The 18361-nt window shown below is 37.3% G+C and overlaps 1 protein-coding gene across 3 annotated transcripts in view; it reads left to right on the top strand.

Moving 5' to 3' along the window:
- The window catches only part of ADGRA1 (adhesion G protein-coupled receptor A1), a 493506-nt gene that overhangs the window by 100513 nt on the left and 374632 nt on the right, over positions 1 to 18361 (top strand). For all 3 annotated transcript variants that reach the window (XM_075216183.1, XM_075216182.1, XM_075216184.1), the window contains 3 exons: positions 171 to 242; positions 1983 to 2146; positions 9859 to 10072. In XM_075216183.1, the coding sequence (XP_075072284.1) occupies positions 171 to 242; positions 1983 to 2146; positions 9859 to 10072 (450 nt within the window). The remainder of the gene's footprint in view (positions 1 to 170; positions 243 to 1982; positions 2147 to 9858; positions 10073 to 18361) is intronic.

Here is an 18361-nt window from a genome sequence, read left to right as displayed (position 1 = left end):
CCATCAACATTGTCTTACGCATGGGTTGTTCTTGACCATCACTGACATGGTTGGTATCAGGGTACCACATTACTTTATTTTACTGATCTAATAATAACTGTAAAGGTAAAATTATCACAGAAACATGTAAGCAAAAAGTAAAATATGAAATTGTCCCTTCTGTTCTTTAGAAATTTGTCTGGAAATATTTTTTCAACCCTTGGGCCCGGTCTCTTCAAAGAGCTCTCTTCCTTGAAAGTTATGTAAGTACATTTTCCACTTTATGTGTAGTACTATTTATTAGTAGTTTATGGAATTATTGCAGGTTTATTTAATATCATGTCATGATTATAAACCACAATAATACATTTGTATGCAAAGTAATAACTGGTAAATTTGAAATGAATGCTATTGGCAAAGTATGACTTTATGCACCAGAGGGTATGTTAGACATATGGATCGATCTTGACCTAAATTGGTGTACATTATTTATATGGGATTACCGTAATACATTTTTTTTCTATAAAACTATTTGTACTGCTAACTAATCAGCTAATTGTTAATAATGTATTTGTAGAAGTACCTAGTTTTCTGCTAATTAGTATAATTTTACTTACATAATATAAATAATGTGTAGACAACAGTAGTAGTAATTTAAAACACATGCATTATTCAAAGACAAACCATGGAAGCAGACTCCCATATGGGTCTTAGCCTAGTAAAGCTCATATTTATTTGTTTGAATTCATATTCTTCAATTAAAAAAAAATACTTGCAAACATTAGTATTCATTTGTCTGCTCCCTCAGGGCTCGTACACACGGGTGTTGGAAAAATAATGCTAGTTAAAAGTGTAGACAAAACCTTGTATTTCGTGTTCGTCTTTATCAGAGCATTAAAAGTTTGTTCTCAAGGGTTCTCTGCAGCATAGTGTACAAGGTGGTTAATGAGTATTCCCTTAGAACTTCAATACATGTTACTGGAAGATAATGTTTCCAGTAAGGCAATGTCAAATTGATGCACGGCAAAGTGAACTCTTATGAAAAAGTATGTGTTTGGTCCATTTGCTTACATTATTTTTTGAGCTATCCGTATATAAGCGTGTGCAATAGACTTTAAGAACGCACAATAAACATGCTAAATTAACATCTGTGTGTATGAGGCATTATGGTTGAAATAAAGATTTTACATTTTCAGCTTCACTTGAACACTGCATCATAACTACAAATAAGTCAAAATATAGTGATACTCTTACTGCTTGACATCGCGTGATCAAGGAAAGGACGGGGATATAAGAGCTCTGATTACTATTTTATCAGACTGAATTGATACACATCAGCTAAAATTTTCAGCTCGAGCGTAGACTCATTAGAAACACTTTGAAAATTGTTTAAAAACAGAAGCAGCAGAAAGTATAATTTAGCAAAACTTGGGGCATCATCTCATCAATTGGGGCATAAATTAAAAAAAACTTTAAAATACTTCTGTTCTAGATATCTGTAAAACTGTCAACAATGTCCTATGTAGGATGTATTTTATTTGTTTAAGGAGTGTTCTCATGTCCCCCTGTAAAACATCTTTTAAGTAAAATATTTTTAGCATTATTTTTTTCTTTTTTGCTCATAAAGCACCAACATTTTTTTTTTTTTATCATGATCTAAAGTCAAATGTAATTTAGGATTCAATATTAATTACAAATCCAAGTAAAGCAATACGGGAGCTTACACTCTACAATGGATAAATTATATGAGATGTACATTTGGAGCAATCCTATTTTGTAAATTTTAAGGTGAATCATAAGCCAAAAATAAATATTTTGCTATATTTAGTGAAGATCTGCTCCACATCCCAAGGGAAATCTTCCTTATTTAATTACTCTTATGTACTCATTTAAGTTGTGTGTGTGTGTTTGCTTTTTATACTCATTTAACTAAAAATATATATAAAACTTAAAGTAACCTATATTAAATATTTATTTTGCAACCCTAATTGACATTTCTCCAGATTCTTTAGTACCGAATCACTCATCTGTGACTGCAATCTTAAGTGGATCTTGAAATGGGCCGTAGTTTCATCCATTCGTATCAGCGAAGACACAATTTGTGGGCACCCAAGTACGGTCCGAGGCCTAGCAATTCGTACCTTACAAGAGAATCAATTGACATGCGGTAAGGTAGTTTGTGTGTCGCCAGTGAAGTTCACTTTGTCCTCTATACTTTATTTTATTTGGCTGTTGGGTCGAAGGTGGTGATTTCCTTTGGTAAAAAGAACAAGCTGTCTATCAGGCCAAGCAGTGGTTGCAATCACAAGAGGAGATAGTATATTTAATTCATAAAAAACATGAAAGAAAAAAGTTTGTTTTGGGGCTCAGTAGGTACTGAGCCCCAAAACCAAACTTTTTTCTTTCATGTTTTTTATGAATTAAATATAAAAATTTGTAGGTACAAATTTTTATTGAAACTGGTATTCCTGTTTAATTTTCTTATTAGATACCACATAAACATATGTGTAAGGGGCCTCTCTGTGTAGCTGTTACTTCTATTGTTCCTGTCAAGCAAGTAGTATTAATGTACAGATATTCCTGGCCATATTCTACGTAGCTTTGTTACAACTTCTTACAAACTATGTAATGCAGTGCAGCCAAACTCCTTTTATATCTCCATCAACTTTTGACATGTTTAGATTTGCTTGTGGCTTCAAAGAAAAGTTGTCACATTATTTTCATTGTGTTTAGAGAAAGGGATAGATCAATTGAATACAGAATAGATCCCAAACAGATATACTGGGCGCAATGTTCCTTTTCTTTTATGAATATGGAATGGAAAATAGAGTATGGACAGCACACAAACAAATGCAGATTCATATAGCTGAGCAATTGTCTTGATGTCTCCTAGGGAACACAATTTAGACTGATTTTAAGCTCTGGTACATGAACAGAGTGGTTACAACAAACCTGAAAATGAATTTCTAAAACACTTAATCGAATAACTTGTCTTATTACACTTTCCTATAGTCATTTAGTTATTAGTTTTGTTTTTTTTTGTTTTGCTGTTTTACAATCCAAAGGTAAAAATAGGCAAATAGTGGGCTGTGCGAGGGGCAGATTGTTGGATTTGTGTTGGCTGAAAAATGCTTTGGTTATGTAGAGGGCAAAATTGAGAAGAGTATGTAGATTGTTTTTACTTTGCTGGCTATGTAAGGACAGCTGTGAAAAGATTTAATGCAATTGTCAAACAGTCTTTATAAATCAAAACTAGAAGAGGTACAATAGGAGAGGAACAATGAACAAAGGAGCTATCCCTCCACCAGAGGGGCTTTTTTTTTTCATGCATTAAAATATTTTACTTTATATGTTCATCTTTAATACAATGAAGGATAACGCTGGTTGCCCACTAGTGTTAGTAAAACACCACTGACGACATATATCAAACACTATTGCATTTGGCATACCTTGGTAACCAGCACTTGCACATTGAACGGGGGATTCAATGGAGTTTCCTTGCAGTAAATAGAGCAGGTAGCATCTAAAAGGCGCTGTTGTATGTCCCAATTGCAAGCTCAAGTATGTATGGGGTCATTGGAATTAATAGTTTCCATAACCCATACCTGCCTACTCTCCTGGAATTTCTGGGAGGCTCACAAATTTTGAGGGGTGCTTCCAGACTCCTGGTAGAGTAGGCAACGAGTAGGGGGGCGTGGTTACATCGTCGTGTCATCATAGCCCCGCCCCACTATAATATGCCAAATAGTGGGGGGTGAGGCTTTAATGGCACAATCACTTCATTAAGCCTTGCACCCCGCTATTCAATGCTGTAAACGCAATGATGCCACCACGCTCCTTTCTACCCCCCGCCCCCCCCCCCCCATCACATGACCTGTACTCTGGGATCTCGCGGAGGACAGATTTAAAAAGTTGACAAGTATACCATAGCCATTCCTGTTCACATGCATTTACTGGCATTGAATAAAAAAAAAATATTTGATGCCAGCGGGTAAGTGCTTAAGGAGGAAAAACATTTTAATTTAAATGAATCGTTTTTTTTATTTACTAGTCTGATACAGTCATAGTCATTTTAAAAGTGGAACCAGAAGCAATAACTAAAGAATTTTTGAGCCAGCCTGCTTCACTTAAATGTTACCTCATATTGCGTTTATACTGCCTCATAATTAAGACAGTAATGTGCCAGAAGGGAAGACTGGCATGAGGTTATGGATTATAATTGTTGCTAATGGTTTCCTGTATTTTTAAGAGGAATTATTTAATGCCTGAAATGTGATCTGAAAATAAACAGTTGTTTCCTGTGCAATAAATCTAAAGGTAGCAAATGTTACTGTAAGATATTCCCTCAGTGTATCTCATGGATCGTGAATTCTTTTAATACTGTCCAATTCTATTGGTCAAATAATTCATATTGACACCATGCATGTGTATATTCCAAGAACAGAGCCGTGATGTGTCTTTAAAACAAATACTGTAATATGTAATTTGCTAATATATGGTTGTAGGGCCTGGGTCAGTGAGGAGAGCAAAGCAAAACAAGGAGTAAATTTACACTTGGCAAAACCATGTTGCATTGGAGGGGGAGGTAATTTTAAAATGTGGGGACTGATTTATAGTTTGGGTAGGGCATGTCCTAGATCAAACTAAAATTTCAGTGTAAAAATAAATCAAGCAGCCAGCATTTTCCTTAAGTGCAAAATAATAAACTAATTTGCACCCCTTTGATTGTAACATGGTCTGTCCAGAATCAAATTTACTCCCTTTTTGCTTTGCTCTCCTTAATGACTCAGGCCTGTAGTGTTTATTTAGCTGGAGTCAAAGTACCTATTGCATTCTTTCTTCAAAACTGGAGACATAAGGTTAATATGATATACTCTCATCTCCCCAGTGTCCGGGCCTGAGTCATTAAGGAGTCATTATGGAGAGCAAAGCAAAAAAAGGAGTAAATCTTCTCCTGGACAAACCATGTTACAATGCAAGGGGTGCAAATTAATTTATTATTCTGCAGATAAGTTAAATACTGGCTGTTTTTTCATCTAGCACACAAATACTTGATACCTTTATTTTTCTGAAATTGGCCAAGGTGATTCAGAGATTGGGACTACACTTAGAACTCTGTACACCCGATGAAGAGGGAAATAGTTGTAGAAAAGGTAAGTGCTAGATACACTCAGCTAGAGTGTGTATCTAGCAAATTTTTAGATGTAGCATTTCCAAAATACTCTCTTGATTTATTTTGCACATTCAACCCCTTAAAAAAATAAGTTTACAATGGTCAATTTATCCTTTAATATAGTTTTCAGACATTACTTGTACTCAAACTGTCTCAAAATGATTACTGCAGATGTTTGGATAATAAAAAGCAAGTCTCTAAAGAACAATCTGTCAAAGTCTATTATATAGTACCCAGAGTGGGGGTTGTAGCAAACCGAGATTTAGAATTATATTTGAGACCTAGCATCTTCAGGGCTGTTTTATAACAGGACTATCTGAAAATAGTCCTATTCATCATATTTGTGTGAGCAGTGCCTATAAAAGCAGTCATTCTAAATAAAACACATTTCTTTCTCCAATCCGTCATCTTCAAGGACTGATTCCTTATGTAAAGATGTATTGATGATTTGCTTGCAGAAAATGCACATGCAGCAGACAGTTCACCATATTGGGGCTGGAATGTGATGGCACGTTGCCACCTTATTCCTAAGTAACAATTTGGATGAAACCGATGTATGGAAGGTTACTATGGAGGCGGTAATTAGACCGGGGCACCTTTTTGCATTGATCAGTCTTCCATTAATCTAATTCTAGGGGTCTCATAACTGGACATTAATGTATTTGTTAATTCCTTGGCTACTAAAGCAACTTTTTTACTTTCAAAGTTAGCACTTCCATAGTGATTGATATCACTATAAATGTCATACTGTAAATTGCATGAATTCGATAGCCTACAGGAGAGATAGACAAACGCTGGTTCCTTAGTTATTGTGGAACTACAATTTCCAGAATGCCCTGCCAGCCTCGTGCAAAGGATTTGGAGTTTCACAAAGCTGGAGAACCAAAAGCTGCCCATCTGTGCTCTGGACCCTTGGTTATTTCTTTACTATTTCTGTGACAGCATCTCTTTAGCAGTGTTTTTTGATGGTAGCAGGGTGCAGGGGGAACGTTTGTGAGGAGGGACCAACTCCGAGGCCCACGCTGCCCGCTGACACAATCCTGCTGGTGCCCTGCTTCTGCTCTCAAAAGGCAGAACAGAGGCCTGATCTGATGATGCACCAGCCTGGCACATGTGCTATGGCAGTGTTGGCTAACCTGTGTCCCAGCATGCTTTGCAAATATATAGCAGCTTATTGCTGGAAGGGTATGCTGGGACTTGTAGTTTCACAACACCTGGACTGTCACAGGTTAGCCAACACTGTACTATGGGAACAAGCACTGGATCGTGTGTGCTCAGATAACCCCCCCACTCTGCTCTATTGTAGGGGCCTGGGAGGCGAGAATGGCATACCCAGGTCCCTACCCAAATTTTGCTATGGGGCTCAGCTCTGTTCCACTGAGTAGTAGTAGGATTATTGTGTTCCACTCATACATTTAGAACTGCATCAAACACATTGTTTAAGTAGTTTAAATTAGTACCTGTAATATATTGCATCTTCTAAACTTTCTGGATAATTCTTCTGTATTAACACACATAACACAAAGATGCGTTTTTGCATCTTTCGTCTTCATGGAAAACCCCTGTCCTCCACACAGCTGTCAGGAATTTTAGCCTTGGAATAACATGCTGGGAGCTGGGGAGATTATCACAAGAAGATGGTTTTGGATTAATGTCACAAATCGCATATAAAACATCATCTGAATTAAAAACAGATGTTTTGGAATGGTATATGAGTACATTTCTCATAATCCGTTTATGACATCACCCTTTAGGGATTAAACAGCCTGAAAAATGGTTTAATAACATTTATAGGAGTTTAGTCAAATAACAAAATAGTGCATACTTGGAAAGTTCACCGGGTGAAACTGACATTGAGACAGGAGGACTTTTTCCCACAGTAACAATTACAAACTATGTAAAATAAAGAGGCCAAGAAAGATGTTCATTAACATTCTCTGTGTGTGCAGATTAACAAAATAAATACAAATTACTGTTGACAAGCTTCGTTTTCATTTGGCAAAAAGACTAGAAAGCATACACTGTATCAGTGTTGTCATGTAACATTTAGGAGTATATTTACTAAACTGCGGGTGTGAAAAAGTGAGGATGTTGCCTATACCAACCAATCAGATTCTAGCATTTATTTATTTAGTAGGTTCTACAAAATGACAGCTAGAATCTGATTGGTTGCTATAGGCAACATCCCCACTTTTTCAAACCCACAGTTTAGTAAATCTAGCCCTTAAAGTCTTAAATCTGCTTGGATAAAATGTTTAGTGGGCCCAATTCATGTTCGGACACAAATTTGTTTGCGCACCATACCTGGCGTGTAATAGATCTGCACATGCTCAGACACGGACCTTGCGCCAATGAGCATAGGTGACACTTATGACTGCCTAAGACTTGAAGGGTGGAACGGGGCAGGAACGCGTGGACACACGTAGACAATGTACAGTAAGGGTATGCTGTGGTCGTTCTGATGCAGGTGCAGCTGATTCAAGTCCTGGGTTTCTCTTAAGTACACTTGTTTCAGCCTTGCAGCAGCTACAGGGCACTAAGTGCCAACTGATAGTGATGACTCTTTTGTATGTGTTCTGACCTTTATATTTAGCACATATGCTTGTGTGTGTACTACCGTCTGATCTGTCTGTCTATTTAAGACAAGTACTGTATACGCAGAACATACTTACACCCAGATTCAAATCAAAACGTATCTTGTGACCCGCTTGGATCTGAATACGGTCGGAGCAACACAAGCTCTGAGCTCTTCTCTTTAAAGAATAGTACAATAGGATGAAGCTAAAGGGAAATTGCAACCTATTTGTAAACATTTCATTCCGTAGTAAAATGTAAAAATAAAGTGTCCAGCGATGGAAAAGCAACCAGTATTTTCTCTACGTACAAAAAATAAAATAAAATAAATGCATTTGCACCCCTCGCATTGCAACGTGGTTTGTCCAGGAGGAAATTTGCTCCTAGCTAAATGATGTCCAGAGTCATGGAATCCCTATTTTACTCGCTCAGCAGAAGTGGCGCAGAAGACATTGCTGAATGCCTGCACTGATACAGATCACAGGAATAGAGATACTGCTATTAAATAAGTTTGAGGCTTGGGATAAAACATTAAGCATAATATTTACCATTGAGATTTTGTATCTTCTTAAAGGGTCTGGTGGACTTTACAAAATGTTAGACTACTTGCAGGAGAAAATGATACCTTCACACTACTTATACTGCTGCTATAGATATTTACATAAATATACAGTGCTGGGGCTATGGGTTCGATTCCGACTCGGGCACTCTGTGTGAAGTTTGTGTGTACAAAGTAGAAACCACTATTGTCGATGTAAATTGGTAAGATAATTAGCATTTGTAAAATGTTTGCATACATTTGCTGCCTTTCAAAACCTGCTTTCTTAGACATATGCCTCAGTTTGTAGGTGTGATTGATAGACCCCTGATTAAGGGTCCCTAGACGAGTGCACTAAGTGGCTGTAACCTGTGCTCCTTAAATTTGGTCATTTGGTTTCCTAGAACAGGAGGAGATGTTGGCTTAAGAACTGGGGGCTCAAATAAGCTCGAAGGCAATTTAAAAGCTGAGGATGTATCTTTAAACTGGATTTATTCTCTGGGGTTATTAGATAACTATAGAGTATGCCCATCTGATGTCATAGGGGAGGGGTAGACAGAGTCTATAAGTTGGGGTGGGCGGAGAGTAAAACAGTCTCTGGAGTCTGGACGTTAAGCACCCACCCTCCCTGGTTGGCGGTACTTCGTGGCATACATGATGTGATGGCTGCTTATCGTGATAGTGCTAAGTTATGGTATGCTGGAACTGCTGGTGGAGATCCTGGAGGGAGAGTCGACGGCCAGTGGTTGGGGCGCATATTACGATAGTGGGCATGCTGAACCCGCCTCTCTATGACTGAATCGGCTATAGTCTCGGTAGAGGTACCACCCCGGTGGGTTGGCCTGTGGTTGCTTTCCGCTTTACAATTGGGAACAAACACAGTAATAAAACAACAATGGGTAATACAGACAGACGGGTAAGAGGTCCCTGCAAGCTTACAATCTATTGCTGTTAAACAAGAAAAGGCATTAATACATTATATGTTTACAGTGCATTCTGCACTATACATTATGTTGTGTACTGGTGGTGAGTATGCTGTGACTTTTGTGACATGCATCTGCATCTACCAACTACATCCGATAAAGGGTCTGTCTTGGCTGCTGAATGCCCACAATATACAGTCTAACTGTAACTATTACAAGGCAATTATGTCAAGTGACCCTTTCATGGGAATTGCTGATGCATTGTTGTCATTGTATTATCAGCTTATCAAGTGTAAACAATAGTGAATTCAGCTGTGAGAGATGCTTTGTCCCTCCACTTAAGAAACTATTGATCGCTTGATCTTTGTCATCCTGCAGAAAGACACACAGCAGATACTAATGGGAGACACCTCCAGCTGCCAGTCATTTAAACACCTAATATATAGTATAGAGAATTTTTAAAACATCAATATATATAGTATGTTAGTGAATTAGAATATTATATAGTAAGGGCTCATTCACATATAGCATTTAAAATTAGTTGACCACTTTCTATAATGCTTGGTAACTGATCCTGATAACGGACCTTATAATGCATTGCTATGACAATGGGCAAGTGCTTTATTTAAGTTTTATTTTTTCTCTTTTTTTTTTTTTTCTAACAAACACAGATGGACCTTTGGAATTACCACTGTTTCAGATCATACCGTCACAGAAGCAGATTGTCTTTCATGGGGATCGCCTCCCATTTCATTGTACCGCAACCTACATGCCAGGCACACGTGATATTTCCTGGCTTCATGATGGGCAGCTGATTGAAACTGATGAGGAACGTGGGATATTTGTTGAAGAAAGCATAATACACGACTGCTGTTTAATTACACGGTAAAGAACTGGAGACTTTTATTCTATACATGCTTTTATCTGCCTACAATTATAGGAACGATTGGTAAGAAATGTATTAGGCAATGGTTATTATTTCACTAGCTGTAACATTTTCTTATTTTTTTTATTTATGTCTGTTTTTTTAACAATTTAGAGCCATTGAGATGTAATAGGGAAAATGCTATCAGCCGCAATGGGAGCATCATTCTAGGTCCTGTCAACTAGGACCAGAGAGCCTATTGTAGTCATTCTTCAAAACTCTGGACACACAGAGGTGTACAAGATGAAATAGCTGCAGCCAATAAAAGTATTTGAATGTAACAGCAGCACAGTTTATTTAAGCTCCAAGCCATGTCTGCATGTCCAATGTGTAGGCAAGTTCGGAGAGGAAGGAGAAAGGCCAACATATAGCCAGTCTGAGCATCTGGATATTCACAGCCGTACAGAGTAATGAAATGAGAATCATGTAAAACTGTTGCAGGAAAATTGAGTCCTACACACCGCTGTTTAAAGAAAAATTCATGCAACCAAGTTGGTGGGAATAGTACACATTTCGGGCTAGATTTACTAAACTGCGGGTTTGGAAAAATGGAGATGTTGCCTATAGCAACTAATCAGATTCTAGTTATCATTTATTTAGTGCATTCTACAAAATGACAGCTAGAATCTGATTGGTTGTTATAGGCAACATCTCCACTTTTTCAAACCCGCAGTTTAGTAAATACCGTATATACTCGTGTATAAGCTTCAACTTCTGCATATGCGTTCCAAGTTCGGCATTTGGAACGCAATCTCTCTCTCTCTCTCTCTCTCTCTCTCTCTCTCTCTCTCTCTCTCTCTCTCTCTCTCTCTCTCTCTCTCTCTCTCTCTCTCCTTTTTTTTAATTTACAGTGCAAATACATAATAAACAAACAATACAGCCACCATGTTCATACATTTATATCCATACCCCTTTATTTAGGTTAGGTTGTACCCAATGCCAATAATTTTATAATCATTTATGAATGTTCCTTGTCATCTACTGTTATTTATGGTTTAGCTAAAAATGATTTCATAGATTGAACCTATCATTTTTATTTAGGTTTTTAAATTAGCGCTCTTTTCCACCCTAGGCTTATACTCGAGTCAATAAGTTTTCCCAGTTTTATGTAGTAAGATTAGGTGCCTCGGCTTATATTCGGGTCGACTTATACTCGAGTATATACGGTATACCCCCTTGTGTGTATTTTCAGTCTTGTTCCTATGAGGTTAGTAAATGACTGGTAATAAAAGATGTATTGAAGAATAAGATATCAGATAAACTTACCGTATATACTCGTGTATAAGCCGACTTTTTCAGCAAATTTTTTATGCTGAAAAAGCCCCCCTCGGCTTATACACGAGTGAGTCCCGTTCTCTCAACTTCCGCAGTGAAACACATGTGCGTTCCACTGACAGGAAGTTCGGCATTTGCGTTCCAAATGCCGAACTTCCTGTTAGTGGAACTAACATGCGTTTCACTGCGGAAGTTAAGTGCTGAAGAAAATCTCTCCCTCCCTACCAGGCACAGGGGAGAGTAAACACAGGGGGACACATCCAGAGCTCCTCGTCAATGAGAAAGAGATGCAAGATGTGTTTACTGTCCTAAAGACAGCCTAGTAGGAGACGGGCGCAGTACCTGGGGTGAGCAGTTTATCTAGTAATTATTAATGACAAACATATCCTCTCCAATATTTTCCAAATTGTGGCATCTGCTATCCCATGTGAACACTATATACACTATATATATATATATATATATATATATATATATATATATATATATATATATATATATATATATATATATATATATATATATATATATATATACACCTTACTAATATGGTTGCTGATTTTTTGGTATATTTGGAGACATTTTGGGAGCCTGATCTTATTAAAAGAAGCAAGACATTTCCCACCCTAGGCTTATACTCGAGTCAATAAGTTTTCCCAGTTTTTTGTGGTAAAAGTCAGTGCCACGGCTTATATTCGGGTCGGCTTATACTCTAGTATATACAGTATGTCACAATTTATTAATGAATAAATGTACAAATGAACAAATATTTTGCCATTCACATAATCAGTCACTTGCCATTTAAAACAGCTTTGATCCAGTGCTGTGTCAACTTTCTTTCTTCGTAAGTTCCTCGTTGTTAGCTGTGCTGCCTTGGAAACCATCTCAATGGTGCAGTTGGCGACATGATATCTTCCTAATATTGAATTTGGTGTCCAAGATTGGACAAAGTTTTCAAGGATTCTCATAAAACATTACATTTTTGAATTAAAAATACCCTTGGTCCCAACCTAATGTTTGACATTAACAGGTCTTAATAGCTGCATGTGTGTCTGTGGAATAATGGCATATGGCTCAGTCTCTGATTGCATACAATGTCTGGATTACCCATCTAAATTAAAAACTTTAGTCTTTTACATTGTGATTGTAGTTACAGAAATATATCCTTGTGCATCAGTAACACAAATCAAGTTAAAGTTGTGTAAGTGTGAATTCATTTGCTCTTAGTTCAGTTGATACAATAACAGTACATTTATGTTCCAGCTTCAAGTGAAGAAAACCATGGGTTAAAAATAGGTCTTAAAATGTGTGAAAATGTATTTCTGTAGCTGGTTATATATATAACATCCGTTCTATTTTTTTTATCCCATTGTTTCCAATTTATGTGGCTGGACAATGAAGAGAGAGTTTAGTAAACTCACATAAATCCTGTCAGCAGATTCTATAAAGATTTCGTTATTTCAGGTTCTGTTTATTTTCCTGCATGCATGACCGTGTTGTTAAAATATTTCCATTATCGCCCGACACACCCTTAGAAACACAATGGAGAAGAGCTGTTTCCAATATGCGTTCCTTTTAAATTTTTCTAGATTATTAATGTGTGTTTCATGACTTAGCTGAAAACATTATATTCTGTAAATGCATTTTGTAGGTTTTATAATTCATATGCAGAAGACACCAAACTCTATAAGGAGCTCTCCAAATACAACCAAGTTCAAGCCAGATATATGCTGAACTCCCTTGTATAGAGTAAAGAACAAAGCATCTGCGTATATTTTAGGGGAATATTTACTAAACTGTGGAGATGTTGCCTATAGCAACCAATCAGATTATAGCTGTCATTATGTAGCGTGCCCTAAATAAATGACAGCTAGAATCTGATTGGTTGCTATAGGCAACATCTCCACTTTTTCAAACCCGCAGTTTAGAAAATCTAGCCCTAAGCATGAACTTGGCTTCAAGTGCCAACAATCATATACGAAAAAGAAGAAAGGGTTCTGATATTGGAGGCACTAAATATTTATTCTCTATACCAGTGCAAGATCTGCAATTCCTTCTATTACTCAATTTTTAGATCATAAACCACATTTTATTATTGCTTATTAAAATTCTATTTGTATAGCATGGTAATTAATTTTTTGCTATGAAATACAGAATATTAAAATTATAGTGATAAAGATATGAAATTAATGTGACGAGATTAAAAAAGGGGAAAAAGAAATAATCACTTTATTAGGTCATTGTTCTCTTAAATTTAAGGTCCTTATTTAAACTAGTTGTCCCTCAAAGATACTTAGTTGTATTTTATTATCACTTATCAATTGGGATAACTAGGAGTTAATTCTCTTATTTAGTATAAATTGGCCATCCTTTTATAGGGAATACGCACCTAAACCAATTGTGAGTATCTCAGATGATATAATAGTCTCAATCTATATTTAATTAATCTAATAATTTCATCTAAGAATTCATGATGAAATACATCTCAGCTTCAAATTAACACCATCGGGTATATTTACTAAACTGCGGGTTTGAAAAAGTGGGGATGTTGCCTATATCAACCAATCAGATTCTAGCTGTCATTTATTTAGTACATTCTACAAAATGACAGCTAGAATATAATTGGTTGATATAGGCAACATTTCCACTTTTTCAAACCTGCAGTTTAGTAAATATACCCCCCATGTTGTTATTTATGATTGATGTATAGCATATGAACCAACCAATTATTTTAAAGCTTTAATAATATCAGATTGAAGTCCAGCTTTATTAGCACTTGCCAATGTGAGTCCCATAAGAACTCATCCAGTGGCAGGTTAACAGCTATCCATATAGGTGTGGTTTAATCAACATACTTTTAAGTGATGTTTGTTATTACTTAGTGGTATATTTACTAAACTGCGGGTTTGAAAAAGTAGGGATGTTGCCTATAGCAACCAATCAGATTCTAGCTATCATTTTGTAGAATGTACTAAATAAATTATAACTAGAATCTGATTGGTTGCTATAGGCAACATCTCTACTTTTTCAAACCCGCAGTTTAGACATAGTAGACAAAGTAAGAAACTGTAACCTCTAATGTTTTGGAAATATGTACATATTGGAAATCGACCAGTCTCTCCGGTGCCCTGAAGCTGCATATTTTTCTGCATGGGTACAATACTATTTCATTTATTAATATAGGATATAATATTTGCAAGATTGTGTATTCATTTTAATTACCTGTTTATAAAAGTTTCTGATAGCTCTATTTGAAACAAAATATATAATGTTCCAAAGTCTACATAACTTTTACGTTAGTAATGTATGTATTGTTTTGGCCTGAATCAGTGTAGATTGCTTTAGCTATATTTCATTATAGAAGTCAGTGGGAAAACACAAGTCTCCAGGAAATGAGCATTTTATTGAGTAATTTGCTTAGAAATGTAACTTGATTCACATTTAGCATGCTTCAGCCAATTCACCTATTAGTAAATGTTAAACTTTTCTTTATGGAGCTGCTTTGCTTCACTGATGCTTTAGTATATAATTTGAATTTCTCTAGAGGCGTCAAAATTTATTTGGGACTTTGGCCTGTCTCCAAATGGATAACCATCCTATTCTAAGTGTTTTGTTCTTGCTAAACTACAGCCATTGAGTTTAAGTTCATTGCTTGCTAATTTACCCTGATTCTTCTATTCAAGAGCCATTAAATAGTGTTAATATATTTCCCAATTGTGGTATTCTGTGGTTGTACAATGTATCTAGAGAACTCCTAGGATCACCATTAAAATAAAAACTATCAGCAAAATAGTATTTATTAAAATGTTGTGTACTGTAGCTCAACTTTGTGATTTTGTTTCATTTTTGTTTTTTATTATCTGACTTTTACCCATTTTGCTCCCCCCTGTTCATCATGTTGGCTGTTACACCTTGCAGGTTGTCATTGTGTTACCACAGACTGCAGCACATGAAACATGAGCGATGTCATAATAAAACAATGTGTATGAAAAGAGTTTTAGCATAAGCATTGTATTAAATGTTTATATCGATGCAGAGAGGTTTATCTTATTGAATGGTGTATCACGGCTCAGAAAACTTCTTGCAACTGAAAGAATAGTGCACATTTGATAAAATCTTCAAAACTAAATGTTTTAGACACAGAGGGTCTGTTCTGCTTACAAATCCACCTACCTTACACCATTGGTCAAATAAACATTTAAGTAGAATATATCATCATCATCATCAGTTTATATAGCGCCACTAATTCTGCAGCACTGTAGAGAGAACTCACATCAGTCCCTGCCCCACTGGGGCTTACAGTCTAAATTTCCTAATAAACACACACACACACACACACACACACACACACACACACACACACACACACACACACACACACACACACACACACACACACACACACACACACACACAGACTACTGTTCATTTTGTCAGCAGCCAAGCGACTAACAAATACCTGAATGTGATAAATGGCAAGCCTTCTTTGTTCACAGGGTGGGTACAGGATGCATACATGCCCCTACCTTTGCCATCAGCTCTTTATGATTTCTCATATCCTTATATCTCACAGTGGGGCATGCATTATTCCTTACAACATACCCATTTAATAAAACTCATAGACCAGCTGAAACACATATACAAAGACTGATGTCATGGTCCTGACACTAACATTGGCACAAACTTGTCACAATACTTACCTGTTCCATATTCCTGTGCTGCTGATCTCCTCTGCCACTGTGTACAGGTCAGCACTTCCTGGTTCAGGCAGTCACATGATCATGTTTGGGAGGTGGCATATTCTAATCTGTACAGAATATAAAGCTCACCCTGACACTGCAGCAGTGTCAGAGTAATAGGTTTCCACACCGGTCTGACTTCCTGTTATGCTGCAAAACCTGAGCTTTCCTGTGCTTTTCTCTTGGATTGCTTCTCTGCCTATCAACTCCTCGTGTACCAGTCCTTGCTTGTTTTTGACCACTCTCTTTCGGATCCTGATTTTGTACTGCACTACTGCCTGTGTACCAGTTCCCGGCCTGTTATTTGACTTCTCTTCAGCATACTGATTTTGTACCTCGCTACCGTCATTGTTCTAGTCCCCGGCTTGCTGATCCGCTTCTGGATTACTCATCCTCCATCTCGACTGTGTTATGCTTATTGCCTTTTCAAAGAGCAGTAACCTGCGAGTTTCCACCTGCTAATTCCATCCCGCCTTGCGGCGGTTCTTGGTGATGACCCTGGAATCTTTTAGATTCTGTGCCTCTGCTTAGCTAGCGCTAAACCAGGCTAACACGTGTATTCATCACCTCAGGGCTCTCTTCCTGATGCCCTCATTATGAAACTATTGCTCCCACCCCACAAGTTTGCTGCTTGGGTGTGATCCTTGACTCAGAACTATCCTTTGTTCCCCACATCGACTCTTTATTTAAATCATGTTGCATACATCTAAAAAGATTTCCAGAATATGCACATATCTCACAGAAGACACTGCAAAATATTTCATTTATGCCCTCATCATCTCCCACTTTGACTATTGCAACTCGCTCCTTACTGGTCTTCCCCGAATCAGACTTACACCCCTATGATCTATTCTGCATGGAGCAGCTAGATTGATTTTCCTTTGTAAATCATTCTTCCTCTGCAAAGCCACTCTATCCATCTCTACATTGGTTGCCTGTTTTTTTTACCAAATCCAATATAAAATGCTTCTACTAACCTACAAGGCCATCAACAAAACTGCACCAACATACATCTCCTCACCTGTCTCAGCATATCTCCCAACTCAATACCCCTGCTCTGCACAAGATTTGCGTCTCACATCCACTTTCATTACATGCTCCCATTCACAGTTACAGAATATTTTTCGGGCTGCACCCACTTCTTCCCCTTACACAATAAGTCTTTCCTCTAGTCTGAAAACCCACCTCTTCAGGCAAGCTTGTAATATACCTCAACCACCATCTTAACCTCACTAGTTTACCTTATTACTATCCTTTACACAGTATACACACAAGACAACAACCCTCTGACACCTGGACCGACATTGCTGTGTGGCTGAATTATATAGCCCACTAAACACTTTTACCTTTGCATTCTGGTGGGACTAATATGCAATATGTAGCACTTAACCTCATGTATCAAACTGCCATTGTCCTATAGATTGTAATCTTGCGAGCAGGGTCATTTTACCTCTCTGTCTGTCTGTCTGTCTGTAATACACAATATTGTTTTATTACTGTATTTGTTCCATATTGTAAAGCGCTATGGAATTTGCTGGCGCTATATACATAGATAATAATAATGATATTGTTAAACAAATTAGGGATGAAGTAGCCTTGCGTCGGCCTTGCGTCGGCGTTCACGCTGAGCCTGTGTGCTATGTCCTCACTAGCCAATAATTAAGAGTAGCTGTGTTTTATAATATCATAATCTCTTATATCCATGAAATGAAACTTAGGGTTTAGCAGTCCAAGAATCACTGCCAATAGTTAGCGATGTATTTAGCCAGATAATGTAGCGCTATAATACACCAGACAGAAGGTATCAGGGTGAATTACAACAATCTATACAGTTAGTCCAGAACCAAGGGGCTCTATGAACTGGTGAACACATTAACCAGTGGACCTTCCTGAGACTATGTATATAGTACATCAGATTTTACCCTCATAATCAGTGAGTAGTGATACCCTGACAGGGATCACTTTCCTTACTCATGAATCATTAGATTTATTATTACCTCACTCCTTATAATAGAAATAACGATTAGAGAGTGGTAATAAGGATATATGTGGACTAGCTAAGTCTATTCAGTAGGCGGACACAAGCCTGCCTCCTGGTGGATTCAAAATAATAAGGTTTACCACAGCCCTTCTTATAATTACCCCGAGTTACTACATATCATGAATACACTCTACTAAGTAATAAGAGGGAATATACATAGCAACAGGCCAACGTGGTAGTTTTCTACCTTTTTT

This window comes from Mixophyes fleayi, chromosome 6 (genome assembly GCF_038048845.1).
Source record: "Mixophyes fleayi isolate aMixFle1 chromosome 6, aMixFle1.hap1, whole genome shotgun sequence".
NCBI lineage: Eukaryota > Metazoa > Chordata > Amphibia > Anura > Limnodynastidae > Mixophyes > Mixophyes fleayi.
The sequence above is the reverse complement of the archived record's forward strand: the minus strand, read 5'-3'. Positions and strand labels throughout refer to the sequence as shown.